Here is a 19,665-nt window from a genome sequence, read left to right as displayed (position 1 = left end):
AGAAATATGTTCTTCCATTAATTTATCTATTTATCATACGTACATATATGTATTAATAATTCTTTAGTATCAATTATTCGAGATCTGTCGAATTTGATAACGGCGAAATTTTGAAAAATGTAGTTAATTAAAAACAATATTTATTAATTATTCTTCTGTAACATTATAGCTTCGACATATTAAAAATTATTCAGTGTATATTCTATTGATATTGGAGTACTCATTAAGATTTGTCTCAAAATGTTTCAAGTATTTGCACATATTAATAATTACATTTATGTAATCGTAAAAATGTTTAATAAACAACCATGCGTGATGCTTTTTTAAATAAAATTATTAAGTCAATAAGCTAGAAATTTGTCAAACATAGTGTCTCCGCGCATTTTAATTTAGAACAATTTATCATAGATAAATGATAGAGATATCCGAATTACTTATAATAATTAGAGGGGTAAAAACCATAGTAGTGTAAATCAATATTATAAAAAATTTGACTTAGGTACGCCACTATAGTGTAAGTCCCCCTTCAATTAATGATAATAATTAATAATTAATAATTAATTAATGATATTAGTCGTAATTGCTCGCGTAAATTAAAAATGAAGTATAATAAACTTTAGATTTATTATTCTATAAATAATAAGTAGGGTAGAGCGGGGTCAAAAGTAACAATTTGACTTTAGAACTTGATTGTGGAAGAACTATTACAGTAAAAGAAAAACTCTTGATACCCTAAGTCCCCTTTCAATAAATGATAATAATTAATAATTAATAATTAATTAATGATATATTGGTAATTTTAAAATGCTGAAATAATTTTTAATAACCTATATAAAGAAAAAAGAGGAAAGATCGTTTTATATTAAAAAAAAATTAAAGGACTAAATTATTATATTCGTTAGGAGACTTAAAATATTGATTGCTTTTTAAACGTTATTCTAATTTAGATATTTTGTATATTGACAGAATCATCATAATTTCATGATAATAAAATACATTGAAATAATGTGACTGTATATTTTATATTATTAATCTAAAGTTACTTTTTATTTTTGTAAAACTGTTGACAAAAAAATACAATTAAAAATAAAATTATTAATTATAATGAATTAGTTAATTAGTCAATTATTTAATTTATAATAATGTACATTAGTTGTATTGTCTACATGAAAAAGATTTGTGTAATTATAATGTAAACAATATGTAAACAATTTAAGTTGATGTAATCTTGTTTACCTTCGTGGACACGTGTTTATTGAGAATGTTACGTAGTTCAATGTATGAACACGTTTTGTGCACAAGAGGCGCTAGCGAACGAGTTCCACTTTAAAATGCGGACGTGTCCATTCTCAAGCTCTTTCTCTTCACTCGCTGACCAATAGTCGATCGAGGTGTCTTTAAATGATTGGTCGAGTGTCACTAGAGTTTCTAGGGACTTATAGCTGCAGGTTTGTTCCCGTATCCTGCGCGGTGCTCAGGTGCTCAGTGCATTCGAAATATAAAAACAGGTAAGGAAGAAGAACTTCCGATATTTCGTAATTATTCTGTTGCTTCGTGACCGGGGCTTTACGCGTGACTCACGCGTGAAACACATTATCTTTTCCTCGATATTTTATAACGGTGCATGGCTTAAGTAGATTCGTAAAACTACTAAATCCCATTACTGTGTTAAATTTGAATGAAATAAGCAGAACCCGAAGGAGAATAAATATAAATTATCTTTGACAAGTATATTTTCTCGATACGCAGATATCCGGCTTGAAGCTTGATCGTCTCGAACTCGATTGGTGATCGATTGGAGCGTAACCGCCCGCGCCGCTGGCTTGAACCGTGCGGCACCGTGGCAGCAGCGCTTCCGGCGGAACAGCATTGTCGCGGATGATCACGTGATCGTGGATCGACTTCTTCGTTTGTGGCCACGAGGTTTTGTGTGGTGAAAATTAAGTTTACCGGGTGGAAAAGGCCCCCTATTTTTGTAGTTATACAAAAATGCCCTCCAGCAACCCGTTGCCACCCAAAGAAAATGCCCTGTTCAAGCGGATCCTGGTGAGTAACGGCCGATCAAAATACTCTGTTTTGGGGCCCCACTCTCCGGTGAGCAGGGTGCACTCCGCCGTGCTCTAATGATAAAGCACTCTTCCGAGGCGAAAAATGGGAAAAGGTCACTGGCGACCGCGAGACGCGGCCGCCTGATTGGCGTCACGAACGAAAAGCTGTCTCGCCCGGCGGCCCGCCGCGACGATCCGCATCGTCGTTCTCGCGTGAACGCTGGATAGAACCCACCGAGCTCCCCCCCTCCTACCTAACCCCCAACTATGCATTTTCACGGTATGCGCTGGGTGTTCTTTTACAGAGATGCTACGAACACAAACAATACAAAAATGGGCTGAAGTTCGCGAAACAGATCCTGTCAAATCCCAAGTTCAGCGAGCACGGGGAGACCTTGGCGATGAAGGGTCTCACCCTCAACTGCCTGGGCCGCAAGGAAGAAGCCTACGATCATGTGCGTCGTGGCCTCAGGAATGACCTACAGTCCCACGTTTGCTGGCACGTCTACGGTCTTCTGCAGCGCTCCGACAAGAAATACGATGAGGCTATCAAGTGTTACAGAAACGCGCTCAAGTGGGACAAGGACAACATTCAAATTCTTAGGGATCTGTCCTTGCTACAGATCCAAATGCGGGATCTGGAAGGATACAAGGTAAATATTCTAGAAAGTAAGTCGTTTTTATTTCAAGCTCCTATTTTATCGTATATATTATATATGTATCATCTTCTACATCGCCATGTAAAATATTACACTTTAATTATACATTTACAAATATCCATTACTTTCTCACAGGATACCAGATATCAGTTGTTTATGTTACGTCCTACTCAACGAGCTTCTTGGATCGGGTTTGCTATTTCATATCATTTGTTGAGAGATTATGAGATGGCATTGAAAATTTTAGATACTTTTCGAAATTCTCCAATGGTACGCTACTCATACATACACAATATATTATGCAGAAATGCAAAATATATAATAAAAAATTTGTATATCCACAGATTTGTTATGATTATGAACATAGCGAGTTGTTACTGTATCAAAATATGGTCATCCAGGAATCGGGAGAATGTGAACAGGCGTTAAAACATTTAGACAAGTATAGTGATCAAATTTGTGACAAGGTTACTGTCAAAGAGACTTACGGTAAGCGTGCAACATGCCTCTTGAAGTAATACTTTTAATACTGGAATGGTAATATTTCTTGTGTAAATCATCTAGGTAAACTAAGACTTCAACTAAAACAGTATGCAGAAGCGGAACAAGTTTACAAGGAGCTACTAGATATTAATCCTGAAAATACAACATATTATACTAGGCTAGCAGAGGCTGAGAGACATTCTTCACCAAGCGAAACATTGCATATGCTCCAAAGATACGAAGAACTTTTTCCTCGAGCGTTAGCACCGCGTTGTTTGCAACTCAATCATGCTACAGGAGATGAATTTAAAGTTTTAGTTGATCGATATTTACGGAAAGGTAACGTTTCTTTCTAAAAAAAAAAAAAAACTTGCTTTCCACATTTATATATACAAATGAGACCTTTTTTCATAATTTCATGTATTTAATTGAATTTGTTTTATTCTAGGGCTTCATAAAGGTGTGCCCCCGTTATTTGTGAATCTTCGTTCATTATACACCGATAAAGAAAAGGTCGAAATCATATCATCTCTACTTGTGCAATACAAGGAGGCATTAAAACTTCACGGCCATTTTAGCGATCAAGAGAAAGATAATCCGCGAGAACCAGCATCCGCTTTATTGTGGACCTATTATTATCTAGCGCAACATTATGACTACCTCGGTCAAACGGAAAAGGCATTGATTGAAATTGACGCTGCCATAGATCATACTCCTACGCTTATAGAACTTTTTGTTACCAAAGGTCGCATTTATAAGGTAGGAGTTTACATAATTATATAATCAATGTTGCTACTCTGTGACATTGCAAACCTTGAAGAACCATGACATTTTTCTAGTTTTATTACAATTGCCATTTTTATAGGAAGGAATTGTAAGCCTCTTGTTCAATTTCTGTAGGATTGATTTTATTTTTAAAACTTATTTATTATTGTTTGGAAGTTTCTATTCTTTAATGCGATTTACTTTTCAATAATAACCTTGAAATTAAATTTTAATTTATATTTTGGATACTTTATTTCTATTATAGTGTATATAATACTTTTTCATTCAAAATTCTTGTCAGTTTCTAGTGTCATATATGTGAGATAGAAGTCACAAATATGGGAATCAAATCTGGATTTTTTGCTTGATAGGCAATTGTTCTATCACTGATCTATTTAGCATCTCACAATTATACTACATAAAAATTTATTATAAGGAATAGTGTGGGAGATATATGACCTAAAAAGATATTTGTATGTTAACAGCATGCTGGGAATGTTCAAGAAGCTTATAAGTGGCTGGACGAGGCGCAGGGATTAGACACAGCTGACCGATATATTAACTCTAAATGTGCCAAATACATGCTTCGTGCAAATCTTATTAAAGAAGCGGAGGAGACGTGCGGAAAATTCACTAGGGAAGGGGTCTTAGCTATGGAAAACTTGAATGAAATGCAGTGCATGTGGATTCAAACTGAAGCGGCCAACGCGTACAAACGTCTTGAAAAATATGGAGAGGCGTTGAAAAAATGCCACGAGGTTGATAGGGTGGGTAGTAAAGTAGTATATTTTATGCGCACTCAAGATATATGTTATATAATCTCTTATCGTAATACCATGATTATTTACAGCATTTTTCGGAAATCATAGAGGACCAATTCGACTTTCATACATATTGTATGCGAAAAATGACGTTGCGATCTTACGTGGGTCTTCTAAGGCTAGAAGACGTTCTCCGAGCTCATCCGTTCTACTTCAAAGCAGCGAAATGTGCAATGGAGGTCTATCTGCGGCTACACGATTATCCTTTGCCAGATCCAGCGCAAACGCAAGAAATCGACACTGGTGAGTACTATTATTTATTGGTTAACAGTTTCTGAACAGTCATGCATAGTATATTTTTATAAAATTTTGGATACGAATCAAATTAACATGTCATGCACTGTGTTACAAACCTTAATTTTAATACAGATTGTGAAACTATTTATATTGCAAATTGCTGGTTGTTCAAACATTAGTTCAAACATTAAGATTTATTTATAGAAATGTGTATATATAAAATTCTTCTAATTAAATTGATTATATTACAATTAAATGCATAATGTGATCTGAAATTCAGATGGTAGTAGATAGAGATTTGTGTCAATTGTTATTTTATATTTTTTTACATATTTTTTTCTGTTTTATTCAACTTCACATTCTGCGCATAGAGAAAAACTTGTGAAAAAGATTCGCAATAGAACCTTTATCTGCCAAAGCGCGTACATTAAATAGACAATAGTAATTATGTATATGTACACGGCTATTTCCATTAATCACAGATAATGCGCAAATATGCGATGACGAGGCGCATATTACAGATCGCAAACACGAATACGATCACATGATGTCTATTATTCTAAGGTGGGAGGGAGTCAGGTTGCATAATAATTTAAGCGTTTATCGTAAAACAACATAGCTATAATTATCTAACTTAGGCAATTCGTATTTACAAATACAATAAATATATTAATAATACGCGTATGCGTGTGTGTATGTGTGTGTGCGGCTGACACGCACGCAGGCGACACGCGATCACTTCGCGCGCTGGATATCCGCGAGATTATGGCATTGCACGCGACTGCCGTTGAATACGCGCGTTCAGATGTTACCCTGGCCGTCTCCGTAATCTCGGTCCTCTGGGTTTTGGATAAACGTATCCCTCGTTCTGGTCCTGCCGTTGCGTGATCGCCTGCGGCGTCAGGAAGTAAAAGTGGCCGACGTCGCCGGGCAGTCGGTACGCGAAGTACGCGTTTGGATTGTCCGGATGATTGTTCTGCACCGCGACGGGATCGATGAATTCGGCGTCGGGATTTACGGGGGGACGGGGATTTCTGTAGTTGACCTCTATGTCGTCCAACAGCGACACGGGTTGCCGAACGCTCTCCAGCTCCTCTCGGGATTCGGAGAAAGGTACGAAATTGTTGGTGTGTCTGTTGGCCGGTTGTATCGTGCCTCGCAACCTGTAACGAGGGGTCGGCCCCTGCTGTTGAACTCCCTGATTTCGCAATCGATAGTTACCCGTCTGCAGCTCGTAGTTCGGTAACGGCGACGACTGCTTCGGCCGATGCTTAGGCTCGATGATCTCGATGAACTCGCTGTCCGGATTGATCGGCGGCAAGGGTCGCCGGTAGTTGACGAGAGTGTCGTCCTGGAGAGAATAAGGTCGCGGCGACTGATCCCCGTAGCGCACTTTGACGTTGGGCGTTTTGTAAGTCACCGGTCGACCGGTCTTGTAAACGTTCGACACGTAGGTGTTCACGCTGTGATCAGGCTTCTCCGTGACGCTGCTCGATTTCCCGTAGATCGGAGTCGTGCTCGATATTCCCGCGTCCGGTAGTTTCTTGCCGAAGATCGTGAAGTACTCTTTCGTAACGTCGTCCAACAGCTTCTCGTCCTGCTGCGTGAAATACGCGTATTGCGGATTAGGTGTCGTATGTACGATCGGATAGGCGGTGCTCGTGGAATAAGCCGGATGTTGCGTCTTATACGATACTTGTTTCCGCGGCGACTGATGCAGCGACGGGGAATCGATGTCTTCGTAGTCGTATTGCTGATTGCCGATCTTGACGTCCTGATACTCGCTGTATATTGACGCGTCCTGTTGCTGCTGCTGCTGCTGTTGCTCCCCGTGATACGGCGATCTCAGATTGCTACCGAGTTTCGAGTAATCCGCTACCTGGAAGCTGTACTGATAGATCGGCTTAGGCTTCGTCGTCTGTCGATAATACGTTTGAGGCTTCGGAGTCGTGTAGTACGTCTGCAGCGGACGCGCGGGAACAGGTTGATAGTAAACGGGTTCGTCGGCTAACATACGCTGGCCCTGATCCCGAGACGAGCTGGCGTCGAATTTCGTGGATGTAGTCTCCGAGTCGTCGGTGTATTGGAACGTCTGAGAATTCTTGACGATGCTATCGATGAGCTTCACTTTATAGTCCTTCGAGGTCTCGACCGGCGGGATCGTCTCGACGGAGTAATAGTGCTTCTTCTGCTCAGTCTGTCGGGGTCGCGACGTCTCGACGTCATAATATGGCGACTTCGTCGTACTCTCGTAGTAAACGGGCGACGGTTTCGCCGTGACGTCCGAATTCTCGTCGGTCGACTCCTCGTAGAAGTAGTAGGACGCATGATTGGGAGATCGACCGGGTTGACTAGTGGTGATGATGCTCTTTATAGAGACCGGCGTGACTTCCACCGGTCGTTCCAGCGACGACTGCGTGGTCGACGGATAGTACGCGAGAACCGGGACCGTTTTGCTCGTCACCAGAGTGGACCAGTCCTTCTGCTGGGTTGTCGCCTCGGACACCTGATTCCCGATTACGGGGCTGATGGTGTATATCTCGGTATTTTCGAGAGTGTGCGGTTTCCCAGACGTCGTGACTTCCGCGCCAGGTATGGTCTTCTGCTTAAGTTTAAAGGTGTTCGTCGCGTTTTTCGCAGTCGTACGACCGAAGGATATTTTCGTGGAGGTCGATGATGTGGTGCTCGTCTTGGTTACCAAACTCGGCGGAACGGACGAGGCCTTGTTCTGTTTAGTCGTGAGTTTTCTCGGTGGCAGATACGTCGGTCGTGTCCCCGGTGAGGATGTGGTCGTCGGTCGCTTCGTGTACTTCTTTGTGGTGGTTTTCTTATCGTCCAAAGCAGAAAAGAAGTCCGGCGGCGGGGGCAGGATGATGCCGGGCACCAGGGGGCCCGGCGGCACAGCCGTCGTATTATCTTGCGGATAATGGAAACTGTACGGTGGCGGATAGTAGATGGACTGATCCTCCTCGTCGTAATCCGACTGATTTCCCGGCGGTGGTACAAAGATCGCGCCGGGCGGTATGGCGTGATAGAAAGGCGGAAGTGACCCAGGCGGCTGAGGGAATTCCGGTTTTATTCCCTTCTGATCATTGTTACCCCTGGACGATTTCTCCTCGACGGAGAAGTTTCCCGCGGGACCGAGATCTGGAGCGAATATCGTGCCGTTCGGAGAGATAGTGAAGAACGGATTGTCCCCCGGTAACCCCTTCGCGTAGAAAGGATTCGTGTTGTAGTCGAGGGTGTCGTTGCCAATCTCCTCCGCGGTACCGTTCGGACCGATGATCTGTACCGGTCCTCCCTCCGTCAGTTGTACCGGAAAGGGCGGCGGTACCTTCGGCCGCGCTGGTATCTTGACCTGCCGTTTGGGCGCCTTGTAATTATCGATGGGCGGCCATTTCGGCTGCTCACTGCTCGGCTGCTGGCCGTCCTGTTCATGCTCAGGAAATTTCCCGCCCCTCAGCACCAGCACGTGGTTCTCGGCCAGCCAGATTTCGTCCTCGTCGAGGCCGCCCAGGTTGTCGATCGTGTCCTTCGGCACTTCGGGATTGCCGAGGTAGCTGATAATGCCGGGCCGTTTCGGACGATTGCCGTAAATCTCGTTCTGTATGAGGCCGTACTTGCCCTCCTTGACCTGCTGGGAGAGTGTTTTTTTCCCGTCCTCGTCGTCGCTGCTACCACTGTCGCCGCTACCGCGATTACTTTTCCCCTCCTTGCCGTTGCCGGCCGCCGACATGAGTATTCCGTCGTCCCATAGCGACTCGCCGTCGTCATGGTGCTTCGTATCGAATACTCTCAGGTGACCCCCGATCAGATGGTGGGACACTTTTCTTCCGGGTTCCGCGGTGATCTTGTTGGCCGTCGTGCTGCTGCTCGGCAATCTCGTGCCCCGATTGTCGGACGATTGTTCCTTGCCCGATCGATGACTAGATTCTTCGATACCGATGTACCTCCTTTCTCTGATCATTGACGATTCCGTTATAGTCGCGCATGTCGCTATCAGTGTTAGAGCTAGTGACAGCCTCCGCAGAGATAATGCGAGATGCGTCATCTGAAAATAGAAGATGCTCGTGTTATTTATCTCTTGACCTATATATTTTCAGTTATAGAACGATCAGAAAATGGTATTTTTATCCCGCGATCACAGAGAACAGTTTTTATCTCGCGCGCGCGTGGGAGCTAGTATATAATGGAAAAGTGTAAACTCGCGCATATAACTTCGATATGCACTTTTCTACGGGGACTAGATATGTTAATTAAATCGTACGCTTAATTTTTCTACATGAAATGATTTCTGCGTTTAATAGGTCAGTAAAAGACGCGTTGCGCAGCAAATAAAACAGTTTATTATTCACAATGACCGGAATTACATTCATAGACGTAGCCACGCGGTTTTCCACCGTATGTCAAGGATCTAATTGTGCAACGGTGCCAATTAAGTACTAAGTCACGAACAAAGCGTATGTTTATTCGCATCCTAGCCAGGCCACCGTGCTGCCCTGCAATTTAGTCTTGCGGTAACAAAGATACGCTACTAATGGTTCTTGCTCCTATTACTATTTTACAAACTGTGCCGCTGTAAACCTCTGAAATATTTTCAACAGTTTTACGAACAGTTGCGACTTGAGAGAACACTAGACGAATATCACAAAAGAAAACGTAAAAATGAAAATATCAAATAACGCGATCTCCCGGGATGACTTTTTAAGATTTCAAAGTGAGAGTATCGTGAGACGAGAACAATTTTCGCGAATTGCGCTGATCTTCTATATACGTATCGGCGGTTGATCTCTCGAGACCTATGTTCGTATACATTCGGAGAATTCGTTAAATCCACCACTCGGGATTGCGGTGATACGAGAATGCGATATTGAGGGGGCTGCCACGCCTTTCCCTGGCGAACAGACCGGTGAACGTTCGACAAACATTCACGGGTCACTGGAGTACCGGCCGACTCGTAATGACTCGCGACTGAGTAACGAACCGGTGCGGGGCAACGTAGGTTTTCCTGTAGGCACACGCCGATGCATTAACGTCGGACACGAGTTGCTGCAAGGCGCGCGGCTCGTGTAAGTTTGCGGAAGTAACGCCAGCGCGAGCAACACGATAATGCGTTTCCGACAGGCCCGCGGACGTCGCACTTTGCCTATCTCTTCAGACTTTTTTTTTTCTGAAAACTAGCTTCCCTCGATTCGTTTATCCGCGATCCATGGATCCTACGCTTATTACGATATCTTAATTGCTCGCTTCACAATTGCTATAAATAGAAAGTCGTTATATAAATAACATTATGCAAGCAATATGTGATTTCAGTTAAAATATCATGTCATTGCAATCATGTCATGCAATTTAAAAACTCATAATCAAATTATAAATTCCGTAATTGTGTGTGTACATACTGCGAGTTTAAACATCAATCTCGATAATTAATCAATCTGTTTTTATTTCAATCTTCACGATATTTCCATAGCTTTTTAAAATATTAGAAGTGGATTGTACATGTCCGCGATCGATTTTCTTGCGAATTTTAAATTGCGTTTAATGAATGCGGTATCAAGATGTACCTTTCTCCGTACATCCGGAACGGCACGACAAACGTTTACGACACGCTGGGATTTCTGGTATGTCACTGAATTGCTGTAATTGAACCGTCACATGCGATAATGCGCTTCCTCGGGGTACCTGCAAGGTGGTCCGGCCAAGTCCGACGATAGAGACGTAAAACGCCTTACGTGAGTGCGCTCGATTTCTCCGCGCAAGTAACTACTTAATCTACGCGTGCTACGTGACGGAGCACCAACGTTTATACGCGTACAAGAAGAATCAATGAAACACGTAACACTCGATCACTGATGCACGTGGCCACGAAATCATCAATGTGTCCTTAACACTCGTAGAAGATATGTCACTGCGTGATTCACCAAGAGTATTGCACGTACATATTGTAATACGGTATTAAAATACTCCGGAGATTTGCCAACGAGTCTTATAATCACCAACTATCCCGTAAGAATCATCGTTCATTCTCAATGAACACTTTGAATTACTCTGGTTTTCAAATATCTTCAATTAATTAGAGCGTCAAACGAGCGATCCCAGAATTGTACGCGTGTAAGTTGCGACATGAATTTCCTTTCTGAAATCATCTTAGCGTCAAAGAATCATCTTTCTCCGTCGCGCTTCGATAAGTCAGATTGGCCGCGGATACCTCCATTGTGCACTCACCGACGGGCTTACTCTACGATTTAGCATACTCGTTTTCCGACATTTAACCGACACTGCTCACAACATCACGAACGATGTTTCGCTCTAGAAGAAAATCGCGTCTCGAGATTTGCGTCTTATTAACGGGACCGGTTCTCGATTGCACTCGAGCTACGCGTGATTCCGGCGTTGCATCGCACAAGATAAGTCACGTAAGGTGATTTTCCCACGTTCAAGTGTGTATCCTCCAATTAACGTTTCCCGAAGTATACGTTGTTGCTCGTCGAGTTTACGGGCCGATAAGTGGCCGCGTATATCTTCGATATTTCGATCGGTGGAGGAGATTGCGATTGGTGAAACGCGTCGGGCCTCGACGGAACCGCGGTACGACCGCTCGAACCGGCATGGTACACGTGACTGGCGGATTTTCATCACCCTCTCCCGGTGTACCGGGCCCCCCAAGGACGTCGTTCGTCGGGGAAGGTGGAGCCGTTTCCAAGCGGTAGCGATACGGACACACGACGGTTTCGCCGCGCCGGTGGAAAGGAGGAAGTCGCGGCAGCCGGTTCGTACGATTAACGATCGTAATTAGATCGCTCCTTCGTGTGTCTGGCATTATTTCAGCGTCGCTGATTACCCGGAGGGTGTTTTATGCGCGACTGTCCTCGCGCGAGGACACGTAACTTCGGAAAGAGTACAATAAGCGCGTGATGTCGTGGCCTCTCCTTTCACTTCTGTCGGCAATCGGTACTGCTCGATTTTGCTTACTTTTCAGGGCGGCGATACTCACGTGACGAGCGGCGAAAGAATCGCCGCGCATTTGCTCGCGGATTATCCGCGCCCGGATTGCCCAACCATCCGGTAACAAAACCTTTTTGTGCATGCGCGCAATAAGCGCGCGATACTCATAAATCACGCCGATAGTACCTTCCGCGCTTCGCCGTCTCCACTTTTGCTGTCTGCGCAACACCGTCTTAAAGTTTCCTTGAATAAGCAGTTCTCGGGTCATTCGCCGAAATTGCGATCTTGAATCGGTTCGTTGGCTTTTGACGCCCGGATTTGATAGCTATTAAGTTCGAACTTTGTTGGCCGCTCGAGTCGTGTCGGAGAACTCGAATAATCGCCTCGTTCCTTCGCCCCGCGCATTTTGCACAGTTCCCACACAATGCGCGTAATAACTAAGATATGCGTATATATATTGCAAAATAGGCCGGCCGTACGTCGCCAAAATGGAGGTGGTCGGTTCCGCAAGACGAAAGTCGAAGGATTTTTCGTAGCGTGATGCAAGATAGCCGCGATTCCCGCTGGCAGGTGCCGTTACGTTGCCACCGCCAACGAGGCTTGCTCTAGTAAACGTTCGGAACCAGACTTTGCCGTTACGACCAGCAGCAGATCGCTTCGATCTCACTCGCCAAATTGGAAAAAAAATCGGAAACTAGTTTCGAGATAGACGTGGCGTAATAATTATGACTCTCACACGAGAGCTTTACTTGGAAACTCGAAGGGAAGAGTAATTTTCTTCCGGGTTTGCTAGAAACACCTTTCTTGATCTATGAAATTTACCGTATCTTTATATTTGTCTGACAATTAGCGTATTCACTGCGTTAATATGATCTCGCGTATCTGCTTTCACATCAGCGGAATATTGATTATTCTCATTAAAAAGCTTTAATGTGAAAATAATAAATATTTAGTCGCAATGTCGACGTATGCAAATCAAATCGGTTCGAATGCAGTTTCTCGGTCACACCCGACATCCCAGAATATAACGGAAGTTGACCTTGGGTCTGGGCCATCAAAGGCGTCCCACGGTAAAGATAAAACGCCATTGAGCCATCGCACTAGTTCCGCGAGAGTGAAAGGCCGGTCTGGCGGAACGAGAGATCTTTGCAAAACAGCCTCACGTTGATTCATCAGATTGATATCATTCGTTTTGTTAGGTCGATCGTGTATATACCGCGATTAGCAGCTATATACGGTACCTTTTTGGCTAGAGAGTATATGTATCTATTTACGCGTCGTTATCGGGAATACAGATCGTGTCACTTCTATATTTCGAGAGTTCAATTGGTCGGAAAATCTGTCGATACTCAATTCGCTCATCTTGCCGGGCGAATATAACAAAGCCACTTGCACGCGGACGCGCGGGCACCACGTAAGAGTCGCGGATCTACCGTTATCCAATTGAATTTACGCTTTCAACTACTTTCCTTTTTGTTTCGCGTTGTGCTCGCTGAGCAGCATTAATTCCTCAACGCGCGCTGCCCCGCGCTTGGACTTTCGGCGCGTCGTAACGATTTTACAGCCGCGCATAGAAACTTTGGGGTACTCACTCTCGAAAGTGGTCGCGGGCACACCTTCGCTCACACAGGAAATCGATAATCGACTCTAAACAGCATCCTGCGCGACGCACCTTTTGCTCGAGCGCTTCTTTATTTGATAACCCTTTATTAACAATTTATAACCACTCTATTTTCGGTGTTGAGCTCCGAGTTCTACCGCGTTGCACAGTACATTATTCTCGAACGTATAATTTGTTACATTTCTTACGGATCTGCATGTTTGCGTAAGAGCGATAAAACCCCGGAGAAAGCTAAAACATGAATGCGTGAGGTGTCCCGGTGCGCAGGGAATTATCTCTATCGCTTTCAGATGCAAAGATAAGTCTGGATATCCGCGCTACCTAGACACTCCATTGGCACGCTGCACTTGATGCCATATATTAATGTATCGCTCCGGGCTACGCGGTACTCGTGAATTAAATTAGCACGTCGGAAACATCGCTTTCTGCTGCATATAGATTGCGTATATAAGCATGCTTTCTTATATCTCTAGGGCAATTCGAACATTCGTGTATATTTGACATCTCTATCATTATTTTTCTCTTATTGAGAAAATCACACGCTGGAGCGCACGTAGCATGAATGTGTGAGATGCAATTAATTGCCTTCAGCAAACTACCAATACGCTACTCGCAAATTTTAATAGAAATAATTAAATTCTTCTTTTAAGTAAAATATCCGTAAGCTTATTTATACGTCTAGTATTTTTCCGTATACAAAATGTATTTGTATGCCGTCGTATTGCTAACTTAATCTGCTGTCCACTCGCACGCGGGGGTTCACCCATCGCAGAGGAAACACGTGCGATTACTGTGAATTCGCTGCATCACGTAGGCGCTATATCGCATTCGTCGTGTCATACGACAGTTCATCGCGCGCACCACGTCCGAGGTGAATCCCCCGACTCCGTGAGTTCAGAAGAAGTCGGCGACGAGATTGGCGCCGTCGGAACGACAGGGAAGAGTAGCACTCGAAGTGGAACACCTTGGCATTGACCGGCTTGCTCCGCCGAGGCAAGCCCGTGCGCGCGCGCGCGCGCTTGCATAATCAGCTCGTCTCGTTCATCCCGGGGCACCTCTCTCACGTCGAGTTACAGCATCTCAATCGCATCTCGCGGTAAACTCGCTCTTGAGATGAGGGAGACTCGCGCGGTTCACGTACCGATACAATCCTAACGGAGCGTGCACGCGAGCGAAATTTTTTCGACACGGAGAAACGGTACTTTTCTGTGGCGTCTCGCAAATAAATCCCGTTTCCGTGTATCTACAGAAAGTGCAAACGAAACGACATGTGTCGTGTACTTTGCCGTTACTAGAAGAACGGAAATTTAAATGTGGATATATTATATAAACTGATTATGGATCTTATTGACGGAATGATTTTATTTTTAGCAATTTCGATACATATTGTGTACGAGTGATGGAATGTATAAGTAACTTCAGCGTCGAAAACGAGCAGACTGAAGCTTTTTGTCGCATATCAAATTATTGCAATAAATCTTTTTTTTTTAGATTATATTTGATGTAATATCGAATCGTATAAATGACATAAATTTTATAAAAAGCTTCACACTACAAGGAATTGCGTAGCCATAAATTATACAAATTTGTGTCAAAATTCTTATTTTCTATATCTTTGTCTTTCTCTGCAGAGAAAGACAAAGTTACTTAATCGGTTCTCAAGATTATCTCTCAGAAATCTGTCACGTGTTCCCAATTTATAATCATAATATCCTGCAAAAAGTCCTTTCGCGTAGCGCCGTGGCGGCGGCCTTGAGGCAACGGGCGACCAAACTCGACCAGCGAAAAATCCGAAGAAACAGGTCAAACCGCGTGGTAAAGCTCGGAGAACGGCCGCAGACCTTCGTGGCGCAATAATTTGTACAATAAATACATCTCCGCTAATCTCATCAGCGGGTTAGCGGCGCGTTTTCAGCTCGCACTCGTTCGACCGTTCACCTTCACGATAGATAAGAGAACCGTAAATCTTTCAACACTCTCGAGTGTACTTTGGGATGCAAAGTTACTAACCGCGCTCTTTCGAAAGTCGTCGCTCTGAGAATCATCTTGCAGCCTTTACACGCGAACGAAATATCGAGAATTTATAACCCTCCGTCTGTATGCGGTTTTTTTCTCCCTCGGAATGTATACGTGGGTCTGCTACATTTAACGCTATTTTTCCTTACTTTAAAGTATTTTAAAAAAATCCGAAAAAATTCACATCTGTCTACATTGACGATTTTATAGTCATTTTGATAAACATCGTTTATTTAATGTTTTCTGGCAGGCTTGCAAGTTTTATGGTTACGAGCAGATATCATTTCTGCTCGGACGCCGCGCCGTAAACCCACGTATACAGACGGCGAGATAATTATAAAAAAATTACAGATAAGTTTTTAAACTCTCAAGTGAATTCACTTTGAAAAAATATTGTCATACCGCGAGGCTCCCGTCTTAATTTACTCGGAATTATATTTCAGGCATATCTCTCCGGTGATAAAAAGTTCAACATTTGGCTGATCGCTCTTAATGTCGCGTATTTGCGATCGCAAGTTTTTACACGCTTTGATTAACGCGCGAAGGACGCGCGTGAGATCGCGGTATCTATCACGTTTGCAAAACAGACGTGCGATGAGACGTAGTCGTCGGAATTCGCGCCGTTGTCACCCGTTGGATTCCAGCCGATTGTTTCTCTGATGTGTTAATGAATCCGTTGCCGACTCTAATCGCGCGCACGACCGCCGGATTTCAAATCGAACAAGGTTTATCCTAACGTGCGAATGAATCACAGTCCGGGCATCTCAAGACGAGCACGGTCTAGTCCCGCAAATCGCCCAGAGCGATTCTTTTTATTTTTATCCGCATTCCACTTTGTACGTGCACATTCTCACGCTTACGTCAATCCCTCGCGTCCGCTGCACAAGTTTAGACGCCGCCGTATTGCACCTACTAATTAAGGACGATCAGTCCCGGCGAGAGGGGAACCTGGCCAGCGACACGCCAGCGTGCAAGCAAGGTCGTGCCCGAGGTTTCATTGATGACCCTGCTCGCCGTGTTGTCGTTCGTCCGTCGCGAAGGTCCGTAATCGAAATGCACTCGCGAGAGGGAGATACATTTGCGTGAGATACTTTATATTCAAATGCGCTTCAATCATCTCGCCTCTGAAAGTTAGCGGCTGATGTACGCGAGGCGGTTACTTCGCGCGTAATACTAATACGATATCGAGATTGCGACGCTATCGTCTTAAAAAGAAAAAGAAAGAAATGTAGCAAAGCGCGAATACCGATACAACCCTCTCCTTTCTCCGGCTACGCTCTAATCGGTGACTTTCATATTATTCCGTAACAAATGCTGGGTTACTTGCCGCGCACGTAATACGATACACTTACGTACACCCGTGTCATGCCTCAATACCGCATTTTAAGTGAAGAATCGGAAAGATACTATTACTGGATCTCGCTAAACACACGACGCGCGACTTTCTCTGTGTACAACCACCTATTTTATTTTGTCCGGGCGACTTCATGCACGACTTGCATAACTTGATAAGCGGTCGCGGTTTAGTGGCGCTAGGAATACCGTACAACCGCCGTGTATATACGGCGCACAATCGATCTCCAACTGTTTGCCCTGTATTGACAAAAAAATAATCGTTTTAAATTTTTCATTCTCCGCACCGCGATTATTTTCATTTTTTGCTCCGCTGTGCGGTTTTGCGTATTCGCGAAACGGAATTATGTAACGCCCCTCGTGAATACACGATGATATTCTGACCGTTCTTAACAGTGGATCATAAAACGATCACGTCATGATAGCCAATGGCCATTTATACCGATTTATTATCTCTTTCTCTTTTCCTGTCTCGAGGGAGCAGCTCCGTCGTGCGCCAGATACGCAACATCAGTACATTGAGAGTGCGGACTAGTATTTGATCTTCGGTCAATGAATTTCCTAAAAACACGATTTCGTCGTGCTGCTTGCATTTTTTAGCCGAAGAAAAAAAAAGAAAAAAGAATGAATTACCGACGTGCTCTGAATTTCATTTGGTTCGCTTTGCCTTCTGAATGTTTTTCGAGGACAAAATTATATCCAAGTGAAAGTAATCGGCCGCCAATCGGCCGACAAGTCGCTCGATCGTGTATATAATTGACAAAACGAGATGAAGGTAATTAAGCACGTTATAAACGCATCAAGCCGTCACCGCGACGACGTGCCGCCGGAAGTTCTAACTTTCGCATACGCGCGATTGACCGGATATTCCGAGAGCCCCGAGCGAAATGCGCGAGTATACCGCGGGAACTATTAACAACACCTTCCACTGCATGCTTTTATTTCAGGCTCATTTAACAATATAATTCCGACTTAACGAGTACAGAAAGTGAGACTACCGGCGAGCCTTCGCAGGAAACACAATTTTCGAAAGTGGCTCTCGTAGTGGGCAATAACTTCATATCTTCCTAATTCTGCATAATATAAATTTGGAAGAATATTTATTCTATTTATATTTGTTACATATTAATTATACAAGTTTCTCGTTACGTATTGTTTGAAATATTTGGTGGAAGTAACGCTGCCAACACGAACTTTAGAACTAATTGTCCTTCCCTGCTATTACCCACACACAAGTAGCAATGGATATGTAATAATGAGCGACATCCTGACGCATGATGACCGTACGCGTTATAATTAGTGTTTCTCGGAAGACCTCTTAAACCTTAATGTCGGTCGGATAAATAGCACGGATACGCGTATGAAGATGAATGGATGTTGATACACAGGTCAACTATGCGCTTAATCGGAGCCAAAGTCTGTGATCCAGAAGATTTCCATCTATATGAGATTTACTAGATTCTCATTAGCTACAACAGTTATTGTGTTGCAGTTGTACATACCTAATTATTTCTATTTTTGTTCTGATTTTTACAGGTAAATGCGTTTCTAGATGCTTCGCTTAAAACTTTACGAAAGATTCTATTTTTCTAATATACTAAAATATATTACAGTTTTATTTTCTTAACTGCAAAACATCAATCAGTTGAAATAAAATTATTTTATTTGAGGAAATAAATCACCAAGATCACTGGGCACGGTAATTTTTCATCTATCACATGTAGCTACGTAAGACCAGGTAATTACTACGATGACGGGCTCTCCCGGCGCACGTGGTACGCTAAGTTTTAAACTAAACATTCTCGTCGCACAACGAAATATTCAGATGCACTCACGATCATTTATAATATGCCGTATATCGGCGTCCTCGGCGATATCGATCTCCCTCGATGCACCTCCAAAACAGGTAGACCGACCGCTTCAGGCGCATGTATCGCACTCCGACGAGTTCATCTGTGAAACGCACGAAAGAAATCTCAAATACGGGGGACTCGCTTCAGCGCATCCCTCCTCCCATGAACACACGTCGCGAGATGCAACCACTGCACTTGGACGACGATGCACGAGTAGCCTCTTGCGCCGCGTGACCGGTGATCTTTATATATCGGTGGATCCTCTACTGGCCCTGCGCCAGTGTCGTCCCGTCCCACTCTGTGGTCCCGCGATATGCGACGCGACTTTTGCGACGATGCGCGACTCGACACACCGCGTACGATATTCAGGCATTCGGGGCACCTCGTGCACCTTACTTACCTCACGGTGTTTTACCACCACGTTGCGCCCGCGTGCCACGCCGGAGGAAGGAAATGCCGCGTGTGCAATGTCGCCGGTCGCTCCTACAACTGTCTGGCAAAGGCATCGTCCTGTCCTGTTCGCACACCTCGCACACCCTTCCTTTTTTGCGGTTCCCCCTGGCCTTTCTCTGTTTCTCTTAAAGTCTCACCTACCTACCCGAATCAACGGGCATGACTGCAGGAAAGGTACCTTCCGTCGCCTACGCACCGGAGATCCTCCGAATTGCATTTCGTGCTGCGAAGCAACCGATTAGCGGTGATTAATTTCATTGCGACATGGTGCGTGTCGCATTCCGATGACCCGAGATCACGCGTTGATGGACAACATACATCGTTGCCTTATTGTTACCAATAAACTTTTTTTTTTTTTAAATAGAACCGACTTCAAATAAATTATTTTGACGCCGACTTCAAAAATTGAAA

The 19,665-nt window shown here is 43.9% G+C and overlaps 2 protein-coding genes across 3 annotated transcripts in view; one reads left to right on the top strand and one right to left on the bottom strand.

Annotated features, from left to right (window-relative positions):
• Positions 1–1,879: 1,879 nt before the first annotated feature.
• The window catches only part of LOC112459693 (N-alpha-acetyltransferase 15, NatA auxiliary subunit), a 39,901-nt gene continuing 22,115 nt past the window's right edge, over positions 1,880–19,665 (top strand). Inside the window, exons 1-8 of the mRNA XM_025023946.1 lie at positions 1,880–2,046; positions 2,354–2,701; positions 2,843–2,977; positions 3,052–3,196; positions 3,272–3,529; positions 3,639–3,949; positions 4,441–4,722; positions 4,806–5,019. Coding sequence (XP_024879714.1) covers positions 1,990–2,046; positions 2,354–2,701; positions 2,843–2,977; positions 3,052–3,196; positions 3,272–3,529; positions 3,639–3,949; positions 4,441–4,722; positions 4,806–5,019 — 1,750 coding nt within the window. The 5' untranslated portion in view covers positions 1,880–1,989. The remainder of the gene's footprint in view (positions 2,047–2,353; positions 2,702–2,842; positions 2,978–3,051; positions 3,197–3,271; positions 3,530–3,638; positions 3,950–4,440; positions 4,723–4,805; positions 5,020–19,665) is intronic.
• On the bottom strand, positions 5,048–19,107 carry LOC112459692 (extensin-2). 2 transcript variants are annotated; one of them, XM_025023944.1, is made up of 2 exons: positions 18,784–19,107; positions 5,048–9,064 (listed from the first exon to the last, which is right to left on the bottom strand). In XM_025023944.1, the coding sequence occupies exons 1-2, from the start codon at positions 18,787–18,789 to the stop codon at positions 5,822–5,824; spliced, it is 3,249 nt and encodes a 1,082-aa protein (XP_024879712.1). In that variant the 5' UTR covers positions 18,790–19,107; the 3' UTR covers positions 5,048–5,821. The 2 variants fall into 2 exon arrangements, with proteins under 2 accessions (XP_024879712.1, XP_024879713.1); XM_025023945.1 differs by lacking the exon at positions 18,784–19,107 and adding an exon at positions 10,578–11,611.

Source organism: Temnothorax curvispinosus, unplaced genomic scaffold, assembly GCF_003070985.1.
Source record: "Temnothorax curvispinosus isolate PA1 unplaced genomic scaffold, ASM307098v1 QBEX01010053.1, whole genome shotgun sequence".
NCBI classification, from domain to species: Eukaryota; Metazoa; Arthropoda; class Insecta; order Hymenoptera; family Formicidae; genus Temnothorax; species Temnothorax curvispinosus.
This window is presented reverse-complemented; position numbering and strand designations above follow the sequence as displayed.